The sequence below is a fragment of the Enoplosus armatus genome, chromosome 7, assembly GCF_043641665.1.
Source record: "Enoplosus armatus isolate fEnoArm2 chromosome 7, fEnoArm2.hap1, whole genome shotgun sequence".
NCBI classification, from domain to species: Eukaryota; Metazoa; Chordata; class Actinopteri; order Centrarchiformes; family Enoplosidae; genus Enoplosus; species Enoplosus armatus.
The window spans coordinates 19,066,248-19,086,018 of NC_092186.1; the positions used below are offsets into that span (position 1 = coordinate 19,066,248).

Here is a 19,771-nt window from a genome sequence, read left to right on the forward strand (position 1 = left end):
CTCAGTCGTAAAGTACGTTTTTCAAATGATGACTTGGCTAGTATTTTAAATAATATAGTAAATGGTAATCCTATGACTTATGTTTGGTACCGGGCTCTTTTTAAAACATTTCCTAAATGTCGTTTTTTGTTGTAATTGCACAAATACACACACAAATGTTCAATATGCATGCATGACCTTGAAAAAGAACATGCTTTTTCTAGTCTGTTACTGAATATTATACATTATATTGAGTGTACACAACTAACTGGATATAAAACCTCACCTTCAAGAGTAACTTCTGTCATCAAAGAGCTTGTCAGTGTATTTAAACGTCTGCACACCCACACAGGTGTTTCCTATCACTTTTGCTGATTAGACCTCCTCTCAGGTTCAAGTTAGCAGCTGCAGTTTGCTCACGTCACCGGATGGAGTGTGAGTACATTTATTCTAGTACTGTACATAAGTACAAACTTGAGGTACTTTGTTTTCTTTTCATGCTACTTAATACCTCTACTCCACTACATTTCAGAGGGAAATATTGTACTACATTCATTAGTAGCTTTATTAACAGCTTTAGTTACTTTGAAATTTTAAGATTTTAGCAAACATATGGAATTATAAAATGTTTTTTAATAAATTAAACTACTGTAGCTAACAGTATACACAAGTAGAGCTGAAATGATTAGTTGACTGATGACAAATTAATGGCAACTATTTTGATACTTTTTCATGTAAAAATTGTTTCTAGCTTATCAAATGTGAGGATTTACTGCTGTTCATTGCAATAATAACTACAACAAAAATTGTGAAAGTGCCACAACTTTTACAAACCAATCAGTCAAATAAATACATCGAGAAAATAATCTGGAGACACATCCAAAATGACAAAATTAGCCTATTACTTGCCCTTCAACACATGGATTTCTTCTCCAAATTGGGTCACCTAAACACATCTTTAGTTTCGGACTTTGTGAACATGTATAGTCTCATTTGGAAGAAGCAGGTTCAGCCTGGCCTTGACGTCCTCACCTCTTTGGGCCACAAGCCCTCGGAGGGTTCAGCTGCTGAATTGGCACACATCTATTTAATCATCCCCACTATTCTGCTCACCTTGCAGCCAGTATTTCCAAACTATCTTTCAGATAACTCCAAGTCTATTCACACAGTTAACACTGATGATTCAAAACCTATTTCACATTTGTTCAATAACCAGTTGGACAACAAAAAATACACATATAGAACACATTTTATTCACACTTTCTATTGTACAGGATACCAACACACAGCAGTGGTCAGGCCTCCGCAGCAGGTTTGGATGGAGAAATGAGGTTGGTGATGCTGAAGTAAGTGTCAGTCCTGCTGCTCAGAGGTACGGCTGGTCTGTGGAGAGTGGTGGCTCCTTATATACAGCACCCGGGGTCACTGGAAGCTTTGGGGCTTCAGCAACTTGACTAGAGGATCAGAAGAGTCAAAATATTACTGCAGGTACTATTCATTACAAACAGAATATTTAAGTTATCAGGGGGTAAACAGATGTCATGCAATCTAGTTGTTTTATTAACTTCACACTTGAGCAGCAAGACATTACTGCTCACATTAGAAGATGTCAGATCAATACATCTAAGCACTGGAGCATCTTTGGCAGGTGTCATCAAACAGCAGGATTACTGTGTGTTGCAAAAATGTGCAGAAATCTGATACACATCCATAGTTGCATTTAAGCAGGAATGCCCTTAAAAAGTGGCTAATTTGGAGTCTTACTGCAGCTATTTATATGAACAAAACTGCATTAACATAATCTGATGATTTGATTGTTCACATGGGTCCCATCTTTTACCTTATTCCAGCTCAGGTAAAATCTCCAACATGATCTAATCTGGTTATAATCTAATTATTACCATACATGAAAATGCATTGATATGGTCATTTACCTGCCAGCGGTGAGAGCCTTCTGTGAAGACATGACGACCGTGGCGGGTACTGACTCTCTGCGTCCATCTCTGGTGTAGTAGTAGTTGCTGGCATACTTGTGGCTCGGGCCTCCTGGCAGTTTGGGTGGTGACTGTGTCCTATAGGAAAAAAAGCATTGTAAACAGAATGTACCTGTATGTCTGCAGTGGAATAAAAGGTCTACCTAAAGCTATGCACAAGCTATACCATCACCCAAGATGGATTTTAGTGTAAAGTTTTAACAGAGCCAGTACTTTATCTCAGGCTGCGCACAGATTCTGCACTTTTGCTGGGATTGTCAGGCCCTAAATTTATCGCAGCCCCTTGCATTTTTTGCCCCAAGTTGTTTCAGGTACAGGTGAGATGATGAAATAGGATCCACTACGGTCAATTTGAGTAATATATCCATGACATTGAAAGCTTATACGATGCTGAAACACTGCACAGTGATTTTAGCTTTAAAACTTAGCCAGAAGCATTTGATAAATTGACGAACTTGCTGAAGACAGTATATAGCCTGGTAGCAGGTGCTGCCTGAGAAGTTAACTTCAAGGCACATTTATACTATAAGTAGTCTACTTTTGATAGCAAAAATAAAATCAAATTCAGTTTCAGACTCCAAAAATTCCTACATGGGTAGTTGCAAACTTACGTATCTTTCTGCGAGAGTCTGACAAGTGGCAGTGCAGCCTAGTGTTTCACGTATAACTCCTTTAATTAGCTGCCATCGTTCATCTGTGGGGAAGTTGAGATAAGCTAGTTTATGCACGTCTTACCTCTTTGCAACCTCCTCATATCTCAGCTGCAGTTTCGCTTGCAGGTCGTGCTGAAAAAGAAACACCATTGGGTTAACCACTCATTACCAATAGTTGCTGAGAAACACGCACAATTAAAACAGACAATTGACATCTTCCGTCCCATGTAAGTTAACTACCTATCGACTGGCTAGCTCTTAAAAGCTAGCTAGGATTGGCAACTTCTGTCCATTAAATTAGCAAGTTTACTACGACAAATCACCCGGATATAAACTTGAATTTCTTTCACAGCATGTACTGACCAGATATAAATGTGTCTCTGGTTGTGTTTCTTACCCCAGATAAAAAATTCCGGAGCCTCTGAATGATTTTTGTGGCACTAGCCATGTTTGCTGTTGTGAAGGACACGGGACTTCTTCTGTGATGCGAAATAAAGTTTCTCAGCACGTTACCGACACCTGGCGGTCTATAAAGAAAACTGCTGCACTACAAATGGATCTGAATCAGCTTTATTGGCCAAGTATGAACACACACACAAGGAATTTGGAATACTCAAAAATCATCTTTAATTTATTCAGAAACCAAAGTATATTTATGCCAGTTAATGTGGTACAGACACTGAGAAATTCTCTAACGGCTATTACACTATTCTTGACAGAGCACCACTGTGAGGACACGCTACACAAATAACATAAACCAGGGTTAAACAAATAGTCACCTCGAGATGTGATTATAATATTGTTAAAACAAAAAGCTGTTTTTGCAACTACAATGAGTTTGAGATTGCTTGGAGACTAAAAATGACTAAAAAGAGATTTAAGAAGACTATGTCAGACTAAAATGTCAAATAGTAACTGAAGAGGTCATTGAAACCAGATTTGTGTAAGTAAGGTGTTCAATATGCAGTCTAAATGTTCAACACAGAGAATAATGTGATGCTTCAGATACAGAGCAACATGTACTGACTGAGCTTGTTTAACATGTTTAAGATACCTTTAATTTCCTGCAATTAAATAAAACTTAAAGAATTTTGGTTGTGTGTGGTTCATTACACGTTAAAAGTCTCAAATTCAATCCATAATACTACTACTACTACTACTAATAATAATAATAATAATAATAATAATAATGTGTATAAGGCTGCTGGAATTTAAGTCAAAGGGACACAGGATAAGAACCTGGAAAATGCATTTGTTTTTGTGTCTGAAAGTGTACAATTCTGCACTGTATGTGCCCTGAAAATGTTTCAAAATGCAACAAGAAATGTCATGTCCATATCAGGTACACTACTTTGTGCTATAAATCCCACAATGCAACACTTCATCTTTGATAGATGTGTAAGTTACAGTTATAAGACACTACATGGTTCAAAATGACGGTGATTTAGAAGTGTCTGAAGTTTAAATTTGCTGCTCACTATAAACAACCAAATGTTTAATAGGAAGTAGTGAGTAAGTGAATGAGGGAATGATTTCAGACCAACACCTACTGTGTCTGTATCCTGTGTTATTCTGGATACTAAACATCTTAAAATAGAACCACATTGCACACTGCACTGTTGTTATTTATCTTATCTTATTTTTATTTTTATTCTTATTCTTATTTTAGCTTTTATATTCTACTTATTTGTTATCAAAACAATAGCACCTTCAGACCACAGAAAATTCCTTGTAATGTATGTTACTTGGCAATAAACAGTTTCTGATTCTGATTCATTGGTGCTCATTTTATTTTCATTCCTGGATAGGAGAATTTGAACTTTATGGGTCTAGTATGAGGCTAACCATTGTACCGACATTGAGTGACCATTAAAAATAGTTTCTATACATAAATTACACCCTCACCATCTTATAATATGTGAAAACACATCAGCCCCAGGGTGGTGCTAGGAAAAGGTAATAAAGTGACCACAAATACAGGAGCCTATAAGCCCCATACCCTGAGAAGGAATACTTTCCCTAAATGACAACTGTTAATCTCAAAACACTGTGCGAAATATTTCATGAATATACTTCTCAATGGATCACCAGATTGTTTTTTTTAAGGAAGTGTATTATTCTCATATGCATTTACCAATATGCTGACTGTATAAATCCATAAATGCAAATGTAATTTAAAAAAAAAGGGTGATTATATTCTTTTTTGTTATTAACATAGATCCCCATTAGTTGTTACCATGGCAACGACTAACCTGCTCTTCCTGGGGTCCATATTAAAACAACACAGCATTATCAACATTGCACTGATACTACACGCAATATGCCAACAAAATACAGTTAAAGCAACAATTCACCATTTAAGACAATAACATCACATCAGAACCAAACATATGATGTATAATAAGAGCTGGATATAAATAAAACTCAGTGTTTTTACCATAACATTTGCAGTGGTAATATTGTTTAATTCCCCACACAAGTTCCAGAATGTGATGACTGAAACTGTTATTATCAAATATTTATCTACATTTCAAAATCACTTAGCTTTGGTGTTTAAACTGCAACAACACTTTGAAAGTCGTTAGCTAGTTTAACTCAAAAGTGATAAGTTGGTAGTGAACAACAAATTGACCACAGCCAAGTTATCAACGTTTTTCTCTGGTAAGTGTCTTTGCCCAGTTTGTGATTCTCATGTAATGGTTTTACCTGTAATAAGCTAAGTTACATGAAAGGGGACATTGATGATCATGGATGATGTTAGGCTAACTAAGGTGACTTAATGATGACTGACATTATAGCTATGCGTTATTCTACCTTAATACATTTTGATAGCGATCAAGACCAAAATTGAAGATACAGAGGTTCATAAATGTGATGGCTGTTAACCTATAGCACAAACGGTGTTTGGCCAAAGTCTGTAGAGAGATAACACCGTTAGCCAGTTAGTTAGTTACCTGTCAACATCTGGTCGTCCATTTGGTCTTTTTCATGCTAGCTAGCTGACGTTGATCCTCGAGCATCACAGAATCTGACAGGTTACAGTTGAGACTGAAGTTATTACAATTTGCGACATATCTAGTTAACTAAATACTATGGACGCACCATGTTTTGTAACAGCTAACGTTATCAAAATAAAGTTGTGTAAAAACCTTTGCAGTGGCAATGTAGCTAAGTTAGCTGAAATCCCTAATGTGGTCACAGAATCTGATGGGTCACGGGATTTGATGTAACATCTGGCAATACACCTGGACGTCCTTTTTAAGTGACCCGATTAACTTTATTGAAGAGTATCTAGAATGCAAAACACTTAGCTAGCTAATGCTAACGTTATTTAAATATTACCAGTTAGCTAACTCACCGGTGACATGAATAAACTTTCACAAGTGCATACATATTTGAGCCAAGTTTCTGATTTTCTTCCTCCGAAGTTCCTTACTGTATCAAGACACACCATGCGTTCAGGTGACATAGCAAAGGCCAACGTTACCGCGTAGCATTCAACGAGCTAGATTAGTTACAGTGGCTAAAATCACATTACATGGTTTTCACTATATGTGTATATATAGTGTTACACATATGCATTTCATCATGTTTTATTCATTATGAGTACTTTTTGTTTTGATACTTTAATACAATTTGCTCACAATACTTGTGTACTTTTATTCAAGTGACAAATTCAATGAAGGAAAACCTTTGTATTGCAGTATTTCTACTTTTATTTGTATTTGTATTGCAGTATTTCTAGGATCTCAATACTTCCTCCACATGTAAATAAATAAACACTTAGTGGTCTAGCTTGTTTTTTTTTTTTGTGCTGACGCGTTTAGCCAACATTATGTGATGTAAAAGAGGAGTATGGAGATTTGTTTGTGGTGCCTATAACACTGAAAATTACATTTTATAAACAAAACAGCAAAAATGTCCCAGTTACTTAGGGATACTCCACAGCCTGTTTCTTTATGTTCTATGTTGTTTAATTGGTGCCTTTTTTCAAGTCATTTTCCTGCTCCCTGTCTGTGTCTCTCCCTCCCTTTTCTCCTCTTTCTCTCACCAGTCTGTTTCCCTCTTTTTACCCCTTCCTCTCTTAGCCTCTCCCTAACGTCCCTCCAGAGTGTCTGTGCTTGGACGTTATCATGACGTCCAAGCACAAGCACAGGGATTTTGAGGGACAGAAGGAGGAGCAGCGGGAGGTGGCCCTCCCCATGCCAGAACAAGCTCCCAACCCAGACTCCGTCTTCATGGAGGAAGAGCAGCTGCCCTACCCGGCCCTGGCACCTGTAGTTTTGCTCTACTTAAAACAAACCTCAAGACTCCGTAACTGGTGTCTGAAAATGACCTGCAGCCCATATCCTTTCTTACTGATGGAAGTCTAACCTTAACTAAATATCATACCACTTTGTATGTTTCTGAGTGTATCTAAATTCTAAAAAAAGATTTGAAGCGGAGCACATAGACTTTCCTCTGTGAATTCCTACATGCATCTTTTTGTCACCTGTCTGGCTGTCACAAATTCGAACATTGTATAAATTTGGCCATTTTGGTTGTTAATGAATTATATGAATGAATTAATATATGTTTTGGCCTTAACCTCTTCCTCCACATGGTTGGATTGTGTGTCCATACTGATGGTCCTGCTCAACTGTGTGGCTCTGGGCATGTACAAGCCGGGTGAGGAGAACAGCTCCAACCTAGAGGTTAGTGTGACCCCTGCACTCCTGATTACTTATGTTAGGCTTGTTGTTTCTACTGTATGTTTAACTGTACTTTTTTCTACCGTGTATGACCAGGTATTGGATGCTGTTTTCTTTGCATTCTTTATGGTGGAAATGCTCATAAAGATGGTGGCCCTGGGAGTCTTTGGCTATAAAGGGAGCTACCTCAGCAACAATTGGAACAAGTTTGAAGTCTTCATCAATTCTGGAGAGTTCGTATCACACAATGCCTTTCGCTCATGCCGACAAATTGCTCTATTTTCTCCTGTCTGCAGATAGACAACAGCAGTCACCTTAGGAAAACATATTTCATTTCTCAGTTTCTCCAGGGTTAAAAACAACATAAGCAACACAGCCGGGATCTTAGTTTCAAACCAGAGAAACAAAACCTTTGAACAGCTTTGGTCTGACTGGCCTGACTTTTTGACTGTATTTTAGAGAAGGCATTCAACAAAAACGTTTTGGACCATCAACCTGTCATGTTTTCATATTCAGTAATAGAATGTGTGTACATTTTAATTTTTGTAAACAAAAGAACACAAAATGAAACTCTTCTCTTTGTTTCTGTCTGCAACTGTCCCTTCAGGGTGTTGGATTTTTGTCTGGCTTCACGTGGCATCCACTTGCAAGTCTGTCAAGTGCTCAGGCCCATGCGACTTATCGGCAGAGAACCAAGTAAGTCGACATTTGAACAGTTGCAGGACTTGATGAGAACACGGACTCTATCTTTGGTGGACCGTTCACTCTTTCGCCCCATGCTAACTCCTGCAAAGACAGCCCAAACAGTGTGGAGATAGGTCGGGCAATGCTATAGTGAACTTAAGATAATAAAATTTAAACCTAACCTAATAACATGTCCACTGTCTGGCAAGAACAAGAAGAACATTCTGGATATTTACACTGAAAGATACGTATACTACTATTAACTTTACTAAGCTTGTCACATTCAAGCTTAGTAAAGTTCACATTCAGTGTCAATGTGTGTGACAAAATATTATTTAAAATAATGTCTGAGGGTGTCTTTTTCTGTTCATCTGTGTAGATATGCGAAACTTGGTGACCGTACTCTTGGACACCGTGCCCATGCTTGCAAATGTTCTCATCCTCTACATGTTTGTGATTCACGTCTTTGGTGTTGTGGGAGTCCAGCTGTGGGCAGGGCAGCTGCGCAAACGCTGCTTCCTGGGAGAGAACGTCACCACGTAAGGAAATTGTTTGGTCTGCTCCTCCACTGTTTGCACTTTTTCATGTCTCTCTGGGAAGCTGCACAAATGGCCTCCAGATACTGCTGTGATTTACAGTTTAGCATTTACAATAATGTGAGCAAAAACAGCAAATCCTCACATTTGTGAAGCTAGAACCAGCAAATGTTTGGCATTTCTGCATGAACAATAACATAAACAATTTATTGATCATCTTAATTGTCACCAATTAATACGCTGTCAATCCACTAATCGATTAATTGACTAATTGTTTCTGCTCCCTTGTGATTTATTTGCATTTTTGACTGTGACCTCTTTCAAGACCCTATCTACCCAATATAGCAAAACACTCACAACATTTGTGACTCATGTGAAATGTTAAAGCTGTGTAATGATATCTATAATATATCAGTTCTAGTGTGCATAAGCTGTTCATTCTTTTTCTATACAGAAAGTACAACGTGTCCTTAAGTCCATACTATGTGTCCAACTATGGTAAAAGAACCTCATTCATCTGTTCGCCTGACGACAAGAACGGGATGCTGCGCTGCCACGATGTGCCACCTTACATTGAGGATGGGAAAATCTGCTCATTGGCTGCTCCCCACCATGCTTCGGCTGCGAATGAGTTAGTGCCTACGGAGGCTGGCACCTTTGCTAACACCTGTGTCAACTGGAACATGTACTATAACGTGTGCCGCGCCGGGGACCACAACCCTCACATGGGAGCGATCAATTTTGATAACATCGGCTTCGCCTGGATAGCCATATTCCAGGTAAGAAGGCTCTGATATGTGCAGAATACTTTTGGATGTGGGAATGTTAAAAAACGTGGTACTGGATGTGGTACTGATGTTCTATATGTCCTCCTGTATCTATCTATCTATCTATCTATCTATCTATCTATCTAGTCATAGGTGAGTCTAGCTTTCCTGTTGCTGGGGAACCCATCATTACTCTTGAGGGGATATCTTTGTATTTTGTTCTGAAGTTTTGATTTACTGTTTCACTGTTCACCATGTTTTTAACCAAGAGTTTATTTAAATGTTGCCACAAAGTGATATTTTGTTTTCATCACTCTCTGTCTCTCTCTCGACCCCCAGGTTGTCACCCTGGAAGGATGGACGGAGATCATGTTTTATGTTATGGATGCTCACTCCTTCTGGAATTTCATAGTTTTCATCCTCGTCACCATTGTAAGTAGCCACTTTTTTATTTTTTATTTACCCAAATGAAGCCCACATGTAATCCAGGCTTGCTAGGGGAAAAAGTCATTTGTTAATTGTAGATTGGCGTTTTATGCTATGTTCAACAGCGGATGGGAGAAGATCAAGTTACATCAAGTTAAATACATGAGTTTTGGAAAACGTTGCTCAAAAGCCTCTCTTTTCTTCCCAATCAGATGGGCTCCTTCATCATGATGAACGTGTGCGCAGTCGTCATCGCTGCCCAGTTCGCAGAGAACATGGAAAGAGAGACAGAAGAGTTTGCTGGCGCTGCGTCTGTCACACGGCTCTGTCGAAAGTTAACCTGCTGGCTGCAGAGGATCTCCCGTAGATACAACAGGTCAGTTACTGTATGAGTTTAGATTCAAACACACCCTTTAGATCTTCTCTGATATTATGGGGATTGCTTTAATTTTATTCCTGAATATTGTTTCAGGAAAATTTTTTTAATTAATCTTGGATGTGCCTCTAATTCAACACGTTTGCTGGCCTCCTGTGTGTCTGGAGCATTTTATTGTGCATTTTGGTACAGGTGAATGTGATATTAGCATGGAATAGTTTACTTTGGATCAGTTAATTTGTGTCTCAACAAGCAAAAACACACATGCACGCTACCAGAAGAAAACATTATGTCTTAATTTAACCTGAAACACCCTATTTTCAGTTATTTACTGTTATTCATGTCTTGTCCTTTTGCACCGTGACAGGGTGCACCCTAACAGCATCTACAACTGGAATAATGCCAGATTGGTGAGACTAGTCAACAACTTCCTGCAGTACCAGCAGCAGCAGCAGCACTGTTGCCTCACTAACGAGGGGTCACTTAACTGACTCACCTGTCTTCCAGGTTCAAGGCTGGACACAATTGAAGAGAAGAGCTAATAGGATCATCAAAAATATGGTGTTCGACCGGGCGATCATGTCTGCTGTTCTCCTCAGTATTCTCGCCATGGTCATAGAGCACCATGAGCAGGTGAGGAGCAAAGTGTTTCTGCCTGCCTTCTAATTGTCTGCTCCGGGCTTCTGTACATTTCAGGTGTGTAAGGTGAGTGATAGACCAGAGCAGCTGGAAGGCTCAAAGCTAAAGTGGCTCTGGCTGACCGTTACAAAGACAGCGGTTTGATGACTTTTTGTTCTTACTCATTTTGTACTGATTGCTTGTCTTTTCTCTCTTCTTTTATCCCCCTCTCCCCATCCCCCATTGCAGCCTAAGGTGTTGACACGTATGTCACAGATCAGTAACATCATCTTCACCATTGTATTTTTTGGGGAGATGGTCTTAAAGCTGCTGGCTCTCTCGTGGGAATACTTCAGGGACAGAAACAACATCTTTGATTTTGTCATCGTTATCATCAGGTAATTATTGCTTTGTTTTTAGACCGTGTCACAACAAAAACTGTTCAGGTATTAAACAAAATGAATTGTTTCTGTCATATTGGAGGAGGAGGACACTGACTGGAGTACAGTTCATGTCAGCACTTGTAACTAGTATTACAGAAGTAGTAGTACTAGTATTAGTAACAGGCTAGACTTAAGATACATAGTATTAAATACATGGTTACAGTTGTCAGACAGATGTTGCCAACAGTATATTGAATATGTGGTTGTTTGTGGTTTTCAGTTTGTGGGAGATAATCGCTAAATCCGACGGCAGGTTGTCCGCCCTGCGTGCATTTCGTCTGCTGCGGTTTGTGAGGCTGCTTCACTTCCTCCCGTACCTGAAGAGACAACTGCTGGTGCTGAAGAGGACCATGCAAGAGGCAGCCTCACTGTGCTGGCTACTGCTGTTTGTCACTTTCGTTTTCAGGCACGTACACACATGCATACACAAAAATCCTTCCTCCTCATGTGTATGTCTGTAGACATCTCTAATGTATGCAACAATTTCCAATGATTGTGACTGCATTTACTTGTTTTCTCTGCAGTATACTTGGCATGCACCTGTTCGGTGGTCAGTTTAGCTTCAAGACACTGCAGAGAGACACCACCACTGACAGAAAAAACTTTGACACCCTGCTGTGGTCCATGGTCACTGTGTTCCAGGTTAGTTTTTGACTTTCTAATCTGTGCAATCTTCATTGTATTCCATCATCTTGCAATTTGTGCCTCAATCTCTGTCTTTGTTAAATCTATCATTGCAGCTTCTGACTCAGGAGGACTGGAATCTGGTCCTGTACAATGCCATGGCTGCTACTTCCCCGTGGGCTGCTCTCTATTTTGTTGTGGTCATCATGTTGGGAAAACATGTTCTTCTGAATGTACTTGTGGGCATAGTGGTTAAGAGCTTCCAGGCCAGGGTAAGGACCTCTGTCTTCTTCTCCAAGAGCTAGATGTTTCATACTTTAAAGAAAAACACCCGACGTGGCTTTTAAGTACAGCACACTTAGACACTTGCATACACACCTATGCCGAACTCCTGTTTCCTCTGTTCCAGTGCATCCCAGGATCCGACCAAGACAGCTCTCTCTCTCGCCATGAGCCCAGCGAATCCTCTGCAATTAACTCAGCCCCTGAGGAAGACTCTTCACCTCCAGACACCAACGTGGACAATGTAAGCTTAACAAGGTTTTTCACACAATAAGCAGGCACTAAGTGATGTGATGGAAGCTGCTTTGGGATGAAACAAAATGAGGCTATTCTTACTGTAACTATTCACCCCTGCAGAGATCTTTGAATGTGATTCAGAAAATACTCCGCTGGGGCAAACAGCATGAAGACTGGGCACTCTACACGTTGTCTCCACAGAACAGGTAAGTCTCTCACACACACACACAGTTTCATTTGGCTTTCTTACTCTTTACATAGCTGATCGCTTTTGATTGGACAGCGCTACAGATGTTTCTCAGCAACCAATTTACACATTATGAAACTGAACAATTTACAACTTTAAGAAAGGACTTTACACACGAAGTAGTGTAGTGTAGAGTAGCCAGTGCAACCAAACCCTTCAGAGGACTGTTCGACTCGACCCACTCCTCCCTACCCCGTGTTGTTAGATCAGGATGAGGATTTAATCGATACAGCATAGTATTGTGACATTTTGCATGGCAATATTGTATCAATACACAGGCGCCAAGTATTGATCTAATTGATTGAAATTATAAATATTGCAAATACAAAGTTGCTGAAGGGGCTGAAATAGTACAGAGGTCCGCACACATTTGCCTTCAGTCAAGTTGAACTACTGTATGTCGACTGTAAAACAGTTGAGTTTGTCAGGTGAGAGGTTTGTGAGAGGTTTTTATTGGTTTAGTGTTGTTCAGTCTGACTACTTGACAATCCCATTTCGTTGCAATAAAAATGACTGAAGTTAGATGAACAGGCTGAAAACGTAATGTTATTACATAAAAGTTTTCCTTTGGGGACATCATTTGCAGTTAAAAAAAGGTAATAAATCGCTATATACTGTATGTTATCACAATACTCACAAAATGTTTAAAATGGCAATATCATCATATCATGATAATATGGTATCGTGGGTCCTCTGGTGATTCCAACCCTATTTGTTTGACGCACTTTTTGCGTATGCCAAGATATAACTGAACCGGGAACACAGGAATTGAATTTCTTTAATTCCCCTGGTTTTCCTCTTCTGTTTAACTGACTGTAGCTATTTTAATTGAAGTGTGCGTTTGTGTTTAGGTTCCGCATCTTTTGTCAACGCATGATCTCTCACAAGGCCTTCGACCACATGATTCTGCTCTTCATTCTTCTAAGCTGTGTCACCATTGCTTTCGAGAGGCCTGGGATAGACCCCAAAAGCACAGTAAGACACACACACTGTATATGTACCACAACCCTCACAGAGGGTTGAGACATACACACAAACCTGTCCAATCAGATCCGCATAGTACGATAAATATAGACAGATACACATGCACACACACACACACACACACACACACACACACACACACACACACACACACACAGTATAATCTACAGCTACATGTAATGTATGATGAGAGATGACAAATACAACGTCAGACTGAGAGTTGAGTCAAGTTGGGTGCTGTGTATTTCCTGTAATAAATAATACATAATATATGTTTGATTGTATGTAACACAAAATACACACAAGTTAAAAATGAATCTCACTCTCGCCCTTCAGGAGCGATGGATCCTGAATGTGTCCCGTTACGTGTTCTCTGTTGTCTTCCTGGTAGAGATGCTTTTTAAGGTAACTGTAGAGCTAGAGAGATATTAGAAATGAAGGGAAACGTGTAGAATCAAACAGGAAAAAGAAAAATGTACAAACAGATAGTAGAAGCAGAGAAGAGCTAACATTCATTTAAGTTTGGGGTACAGCCAGAAGCCATTGTGACAAGTCTTCAAGTCTTTGTTATGATTTTGGACCAGTCCTCTTCTACCTTAAGATTATTTTATTGCTCAGATTATCATCTTATTTTCAGGAGTGTTTTAGACTTTGTATTGACATGTTGTTGCTTTAACACCAGGTTGTGGCTCTTGGTTTGCTGTTTGGGAAGGAGAGCTACTGCCGCTCTTCCTGGAATGTCATGGACGGTTCGTTGGTGATTCTGTCTTTGGTCCACATCTTTGTCTCTCTGGTCAGTGCGGACAAAAATAACATGCTGGGCATCCTCAAAGTTTTACGCCTGCTACGCACACTTCGCCCACTGAGGTACGTCATTTATTTGTGTGTGTGTGGATATAGATGTGTGTTTCCTGTTTGTGTAGAGGCATCCTTCAGTCAGAATGTATCTGTAGGTCCATACACTGCTTCTAACAAACATCTGTTTATGTTTATGTTCCAGGGTCATCAAGAGAGCCCCAAAACTGAAGCTGGCTGTGGAAGCTCTGATGGCCTCTGTCAAACCCATCGGGAACATCGTTCTCATTTCCTGCGCCTTCTTCTTTTTCTTTGGTATCCTTGGGGTGCAGGTAACACACACACACTCATACCACACACACAGCTTTATTTTACCCTGACTGATAAAACGAACAACATGATCCATGGCCAGCTTTTAGCCAAGCACTCATAGTAAACACCTGTGCTGTTGAATGTACTCCTTTTATTCTTGGCATTAACAGTGTAACAGCCTTCTAACTTTGATGCAGTTGAGATGATGTGAGGACGAAGATAAAATAACACTACAGACACTCTGTCTCTGTCTCACACAAACGCCGTAGTTGTTCAAAGGGAAGTTCCACTACTGCGTGGGTCAAGACACGAGAAACATCACCAACAAGGCCGACTGTCTGTCAGCCAACTATCGCTGGGAGCGAAAGGTCTACAACTTTGACAACCTGCCTCAGGTACAGACTAACGCACTGAGGATGAGAAAGGGAGAGTTGTTTTACTTTTGGGACAATATTGAATCACTGTTTAAGACAGAATATGCATCTGCTGCTGACTACAGATTATCACAGAGAGAGAACTGCTTGTTAGCATTGCACTAACCAAGGAGGCCTTGTGTTTGGCTCTGCATGTTTGCATGAATGTATACTACATTTTCCCAGATTCCTTGGTTTGAGAAGAATCTTTTAGCAGAGGCTACACCCATAACTTCCATAACTCATAAATACTTTGTGCAGTAACAACCAAATTTAGAGGATACATGCACATATTATCTCTGAATGATCTTCAGCAAAATTGGATTACATTTCACACAAAGACGACGGCACAGGAACAGTTACATGTCCATAATTCAGTGGCAGGGAGTCAGACTTTCTTGACATTTTGCACAATTTGTCTCTTCTACAAAGGCCCAAAAATCCAGGACAGATATTCTCCTCCAAACATGCTCTATTATTACAGCATCAAATTAAGAGAATTGAGGCGGTGCTAGATGAGGTCTGAACTCTCTGAGTGCTTTCTAGTTTCTTTTTAAGTTGGTTATACAAAAGCATCACATTCAGCTAATTGTAATGAATTTGTATACTGTAACTAAACATAGGATGTAATAATATTAGGACCTGGAAAAACACTTTGTGTTGACTCAAACGGTTATTTCTATGTTTCCCATTCAGGCCCTGATGTCCTTGTTTGTAATGTACTCTAAGGATGGCTGGATGAACATCATGTATGATGGGCTGGATGCTGTGGGAGTAGACCAACAGGTATTTTTGCTAGAAATATGCCTGATTTATGTTTTTACACATGAACAATGGACACTGCAGGCTTGATGTTCATTGTGATGGATTACACAACTCAAGCAAGTTTCATGGGTCTGCTAATTGATTTTCTTACGGTACAGAAATAAAATGGAAACTATTGGCTGCCTGGAACAGTTGGAAAAATAGTGTGTGGAAAGCATTTGAAACAACGGCAATCTGACTGGGGAGGACAGGGTAACATTTCCATAATACTTCCAACATGACTCAAGTCTGAATTGAATGCATGGCTGCAGCATGTCAACATGCAGAGCGAGATATTAAATGCACAAGTTGTTTTGCCTTCTTAGGACAGCAGCAATGTTTAATGCTTGTGTTATTTTATTTCTTACGCAGAAGAAAATACATTCTGATGTCTCCTCTCTTCTCTTCTCCTCTCAGCCTGTGAGGAACCACAACGAATGGATGCTTCTTTTCTTCATCTCCTTCATGATTATGAGCTTCTTCCTCCTCGACATGTTCATTGGTGTAATGGTGGAGACCTTCCACAAGTGTCAGCAGGAGCAAAAACATACAGATGAAACGATGCTGAAAGTGGAAAGAGAAGTATTGCAGCAGTGCAGAGGTAAGGCGAATGAGGGGGCTTGTTGGTGGTCTATTTTTGTGAGTGTTTCCCTTCAGAGTCTAAAAAACAAGAGAGAAAGAAAGCCGGTGTACATCTGAATTATCTGCATCTGTGTGTGTGTGTGTGTGTGTGTGTGTGTGTGTGTGTGTGTGTGTGTGTGTGTGTGTGGACATGTGTGTGTTCCAGTGCCTGAGCAGAGGCCATATTACACACACTACTCCTCCATGCGTCGCTTTATCCATACTCTGTGTACCAGCAACTTCCTGGACCTCTTCATGACTGTCATCATTTTCATCAGTGTCTTCGTGATGGCTTTCGAGCATTATGATCAATCTCAGGTAGGCACACACACACACACACACACCCACAAACACACATTTGCATGGACTCTGTGACGGGGATAGAAATGAACCTGCGTGTGTTTGTTTTGTGTGTTCAGTATACAGAGAATCTCACAGAGTATTCCAATTACGTGTTTACCTCCATCCTGATCATCGAGGTCCTGCTGAAGCTTGTGGCATTTGGCCTACTGAGGTTCATAAAAATCAGGTGACACACCAGAATGAGCGAGAAGTTCATTTTCTTAATTTTCTTCTGCATGTTGGGTATTATAAGGGCCCAAAGTGTTACATGACATTTGTGTGTGTGTGTGTTTAGTTGGAATCTGCTGGACCTCGCTGTCGCCTTGGTTTCCATTGTCAGTATCGTGTTCAACGAGATAAAAATGGCAGACGCAATTCCCATTAATCCCAGCATCCTGAGAGTCTGTAGAGTACTCAGACTAGCACAAGGTTTACATACACACACACACACTCGACAAAGTGAAATGTCTGTCTAGTGTGTGCACATGTTATACATATGTATACATGTTATAAGTTACAACATCACAACTCGCGTGTCTCTTCAGTGCTGAAGGCCGAAAAGATCAGAGTTCTGCTGAAAACGGTTATCAAGACGCTGTCACAGGTAAACAGGTTTTTTCTGTCTGATTCATTTTAAACGTGATGTGAGTATGAATGATTTTGTTTCGCGTATGGATAAGCACGCTCATGCTGCATTGGTGCTTGAGTTGAATATTTGAATATTTGCCCACTTTACAGTATGCAGATTCTGACCCTGAAGTATCTATTTGCACACCAGAAACCCTCCGACAGTGTTGTGCACGCCAGTCAGTTTTATTATCAAATCTGCATACTAATAAAGACCAAACACATAAGATGACTTGTGCTTAGAAAACAGTGGTTAATTAGAAATGAAGGCCTGTAGGTAATGGTAGCGGATCTAACATGCATTTTGATTCCAGGTTGGAAACATTTGTCTCCTCTTCACCTTCTTCTTTTTTATCTACGCTGCGCTGGGAGTGGAGCTCTTTGGCAAGCTAGGTCAGTCACACTACTAGCAGAGCACACACATACACACACAGGCTTACAGCAAAGGATCATGGTCCCAGAGCCGATCCCATATTTGCCCAGAATCCACATTGCTTCCAAGGAAAGCAAGAAACCCTTTAGCTAAACCTAAAGGGAGGAGTCAGCCTCAGGAGGCAGCGTAGTAAAGGCCGCAGCCTACCCAGAGCATCATTCAGCCATTGTCATTTTAGCTAATCTATCTGTCTGCGTGTATGTGTTAATCAGAATGCACCATCGACCACCCGTGCCTGGGTTTAAATCGACACTCCAACTTCAGGCATTTCGGGATGGCCCTGCTCACGCTCTACCAAGTGTGCACTGGAGACAACTGGAGCGCGATTATGAAAGTGTGCACACACTCATACACACACACACACACACACACACAACCTCTATATATACAGGACATCATCCCCTAACCACTGAGACAGCAAAGTCCAAAACCCATTTCCCCATTAAAGACAGTTTTTTATTTATTGTATTTTATGGGTCTGTGATTTTCTGAAACTTTTCCATTAATATTCTGGGAAGTGTTTCAGTCAGTGCACAGCAGGTCAGCAACATGTGCCTACATTTGTCTACAGGCAGCATACGATTCAACATATATGGATAATGAAGTTAGTGGGTTTAAAATGGAGCAGAAATTCTTTGGAAACGTCTCAGGAAATGATTAGTAAGTTACAGACCAATAAAATACAGATCTTTCAAGCTCAAGATAAGAATTTTGTATATTTTTGCTGTACTATTACTATTAGTTACTAGTTACTATTACTATTACTAGTTTTATATTGTCACATTATTCAAATTACTGTGTTTATCAAACAGACTTCAAAGTAAGACAGATTTTGTAATGTAGCCTCCAGTCTATGTGCCCCGTCCCTCTGCCTCCCTGAATCTTGCTCTGTGTCTCTGAAGGATACGTTGAGGGAGTGTCGTCCTGAAGATGATCACTGTCTGAGCTACCTGTACTGGGTCTCCCCGATCTGCTTCACCACCTTTGTGGTTATGGCCCAGTTTGTGCTGGTGAACCTGGTGGTGGCGGCGATCATGCAGGCTCTGGAGGACAGCAACGAGGTACAGTTTCTACAAACGCACGAAGCACACACAAACATGCAGCCATTCTTTGATTACTATGTAATTTGCTCCTAATTATAGGGAAGAGACAACGGCTTTATTTTACTTAAAGCGCACAGCAGGTCATCTACATATGAAAAAATGTGAAATGTAGCATACAAAGCATACAATTCAACATTTACGAACTTTCCAATAATTAATGAATAATGAATTAATATTAACTTGAGTTTAAATCGAGCTTTTCTTTCAAGGAATTTCCTCTGCTTTTAAACTCAAGTAAAGTCAAATAACTGTCTCAGAGAACATATAGAACTCTATGTTTCTATAATTTGCACCAAAATTAAACAAATCACTACAACAAAAGAAAAGTGTAACTTATTGTACAAAAAACATTGAGGACCAGACTTACCAACATTAAAGACCAAATGTACACATCAGGATTGTCTTCAGTCAAAGTCAGTTTCAGGGTAAAAATGTCCCAACGTCCTTGTTAGTCTGAATAATCCACCGAAAAAATAGTCCCCATGAAAACTGTTCAGTGTATTGTGTCAATTATCCAGAGTAACAGGGACGCTGTTTCTCGTCATTTATCAGCCCAATCCAATCCAAACCTCAGCGCCGACAGAATAATAAACAAAATAATAATAATAAAATAAACAAAGCTTTGATTCCTGACTCCTGAGATTGACATACCAATGTAACAGAAGAATATTTCAGAATAACCCTAATAACTTATGTGTCCCCCCGGAGGAGGAGTCAGAAGCGCAGGGCGCTGCAGTGGGAGAGCGTCAAATCAGATCCATCCACGTCCCAGCAGTGTGA

At 40.0% G+C, this 19,771-nt stretch overlaps 2 protein-coding genes across 2 annotated transcripts; one reads left to right on the forward strand and one right to left on the reverse strand.

The window, feature by feature from the left end:
• Window positions 1-1,210: 1,210 nt before the first annotated feature.
• Window positions 1,211-3,092, reverse strand: ndufa7 (NADH:ubiquinone oxidoreductase subunit A7). Its single transcript, XM_070909392.1, has 4 exons — window positions 3,024-3,092; window positions 2,709-2,758; window positions 1,914-2,051; window positions 1,211-1,433 (listed from the first exon to the last, which is right to left on the reverse strand). Exons 1-4 carry the CDS (start codon window positions 3,072-3,074, stop codon window positions 1,346-1,348), a joined length of 327 nt encoding a protein of 108 aa, XP_070765493.1. The 5' UTR covers window positions 3,075-3,092; the 3' UTR covers window positions 1,211-1,345.
• Window positions 3,093-6,759: 3,667 nt separating this feature from the next.
• On the forward strand, window positions 6,760-19,771 carry LOC139287776 (voltage-dependent T-type calcium channel subunit alpha-1I-like). The gene is made up of 31 exons (XM_070908948.1): window positions 6,760-6,903; window positions 7,414-7,550; window positions 7,925-8,013; window positions 8,381-8,540; window positions 8,992-9,316; window positions 9,644-9,736; window positions 9,943-10,106; window positions 10,474-10,516; window positions 10,614-10,739; window positions 10,974-11,122; window positions 11,388-11,573; window positions 11,692-11,809; window positions 11,908-12,063; window positions 12,201-12,317; window positions 12,431-12,516; window positions 13,409-13,532; window positions 13,878-13,946; window positions 14,224-14,408; window positions 14,542-14,668; window positions 14,918-15,043; window positions 15,758-15,847; window positions 16,283-16,447; window positions 16,525-16,552; window positions 16,653-16,804; window positions 16,906-17,015; window positions 17,124-17,257; window positions 17,374-17,432; window positions 17,770-17,848; window positions 18,101-18,222; window positions 18,791-18,949; window positions 19,700-19,771. The coding sequence occupies exons 1-31, from the start codon at window positions 6,760-6,762 to the stop codon at window positions 19,769-19,771; spliced, it is 3,894 nt and encodes a 1,297-aa protein (XP_070765049.1).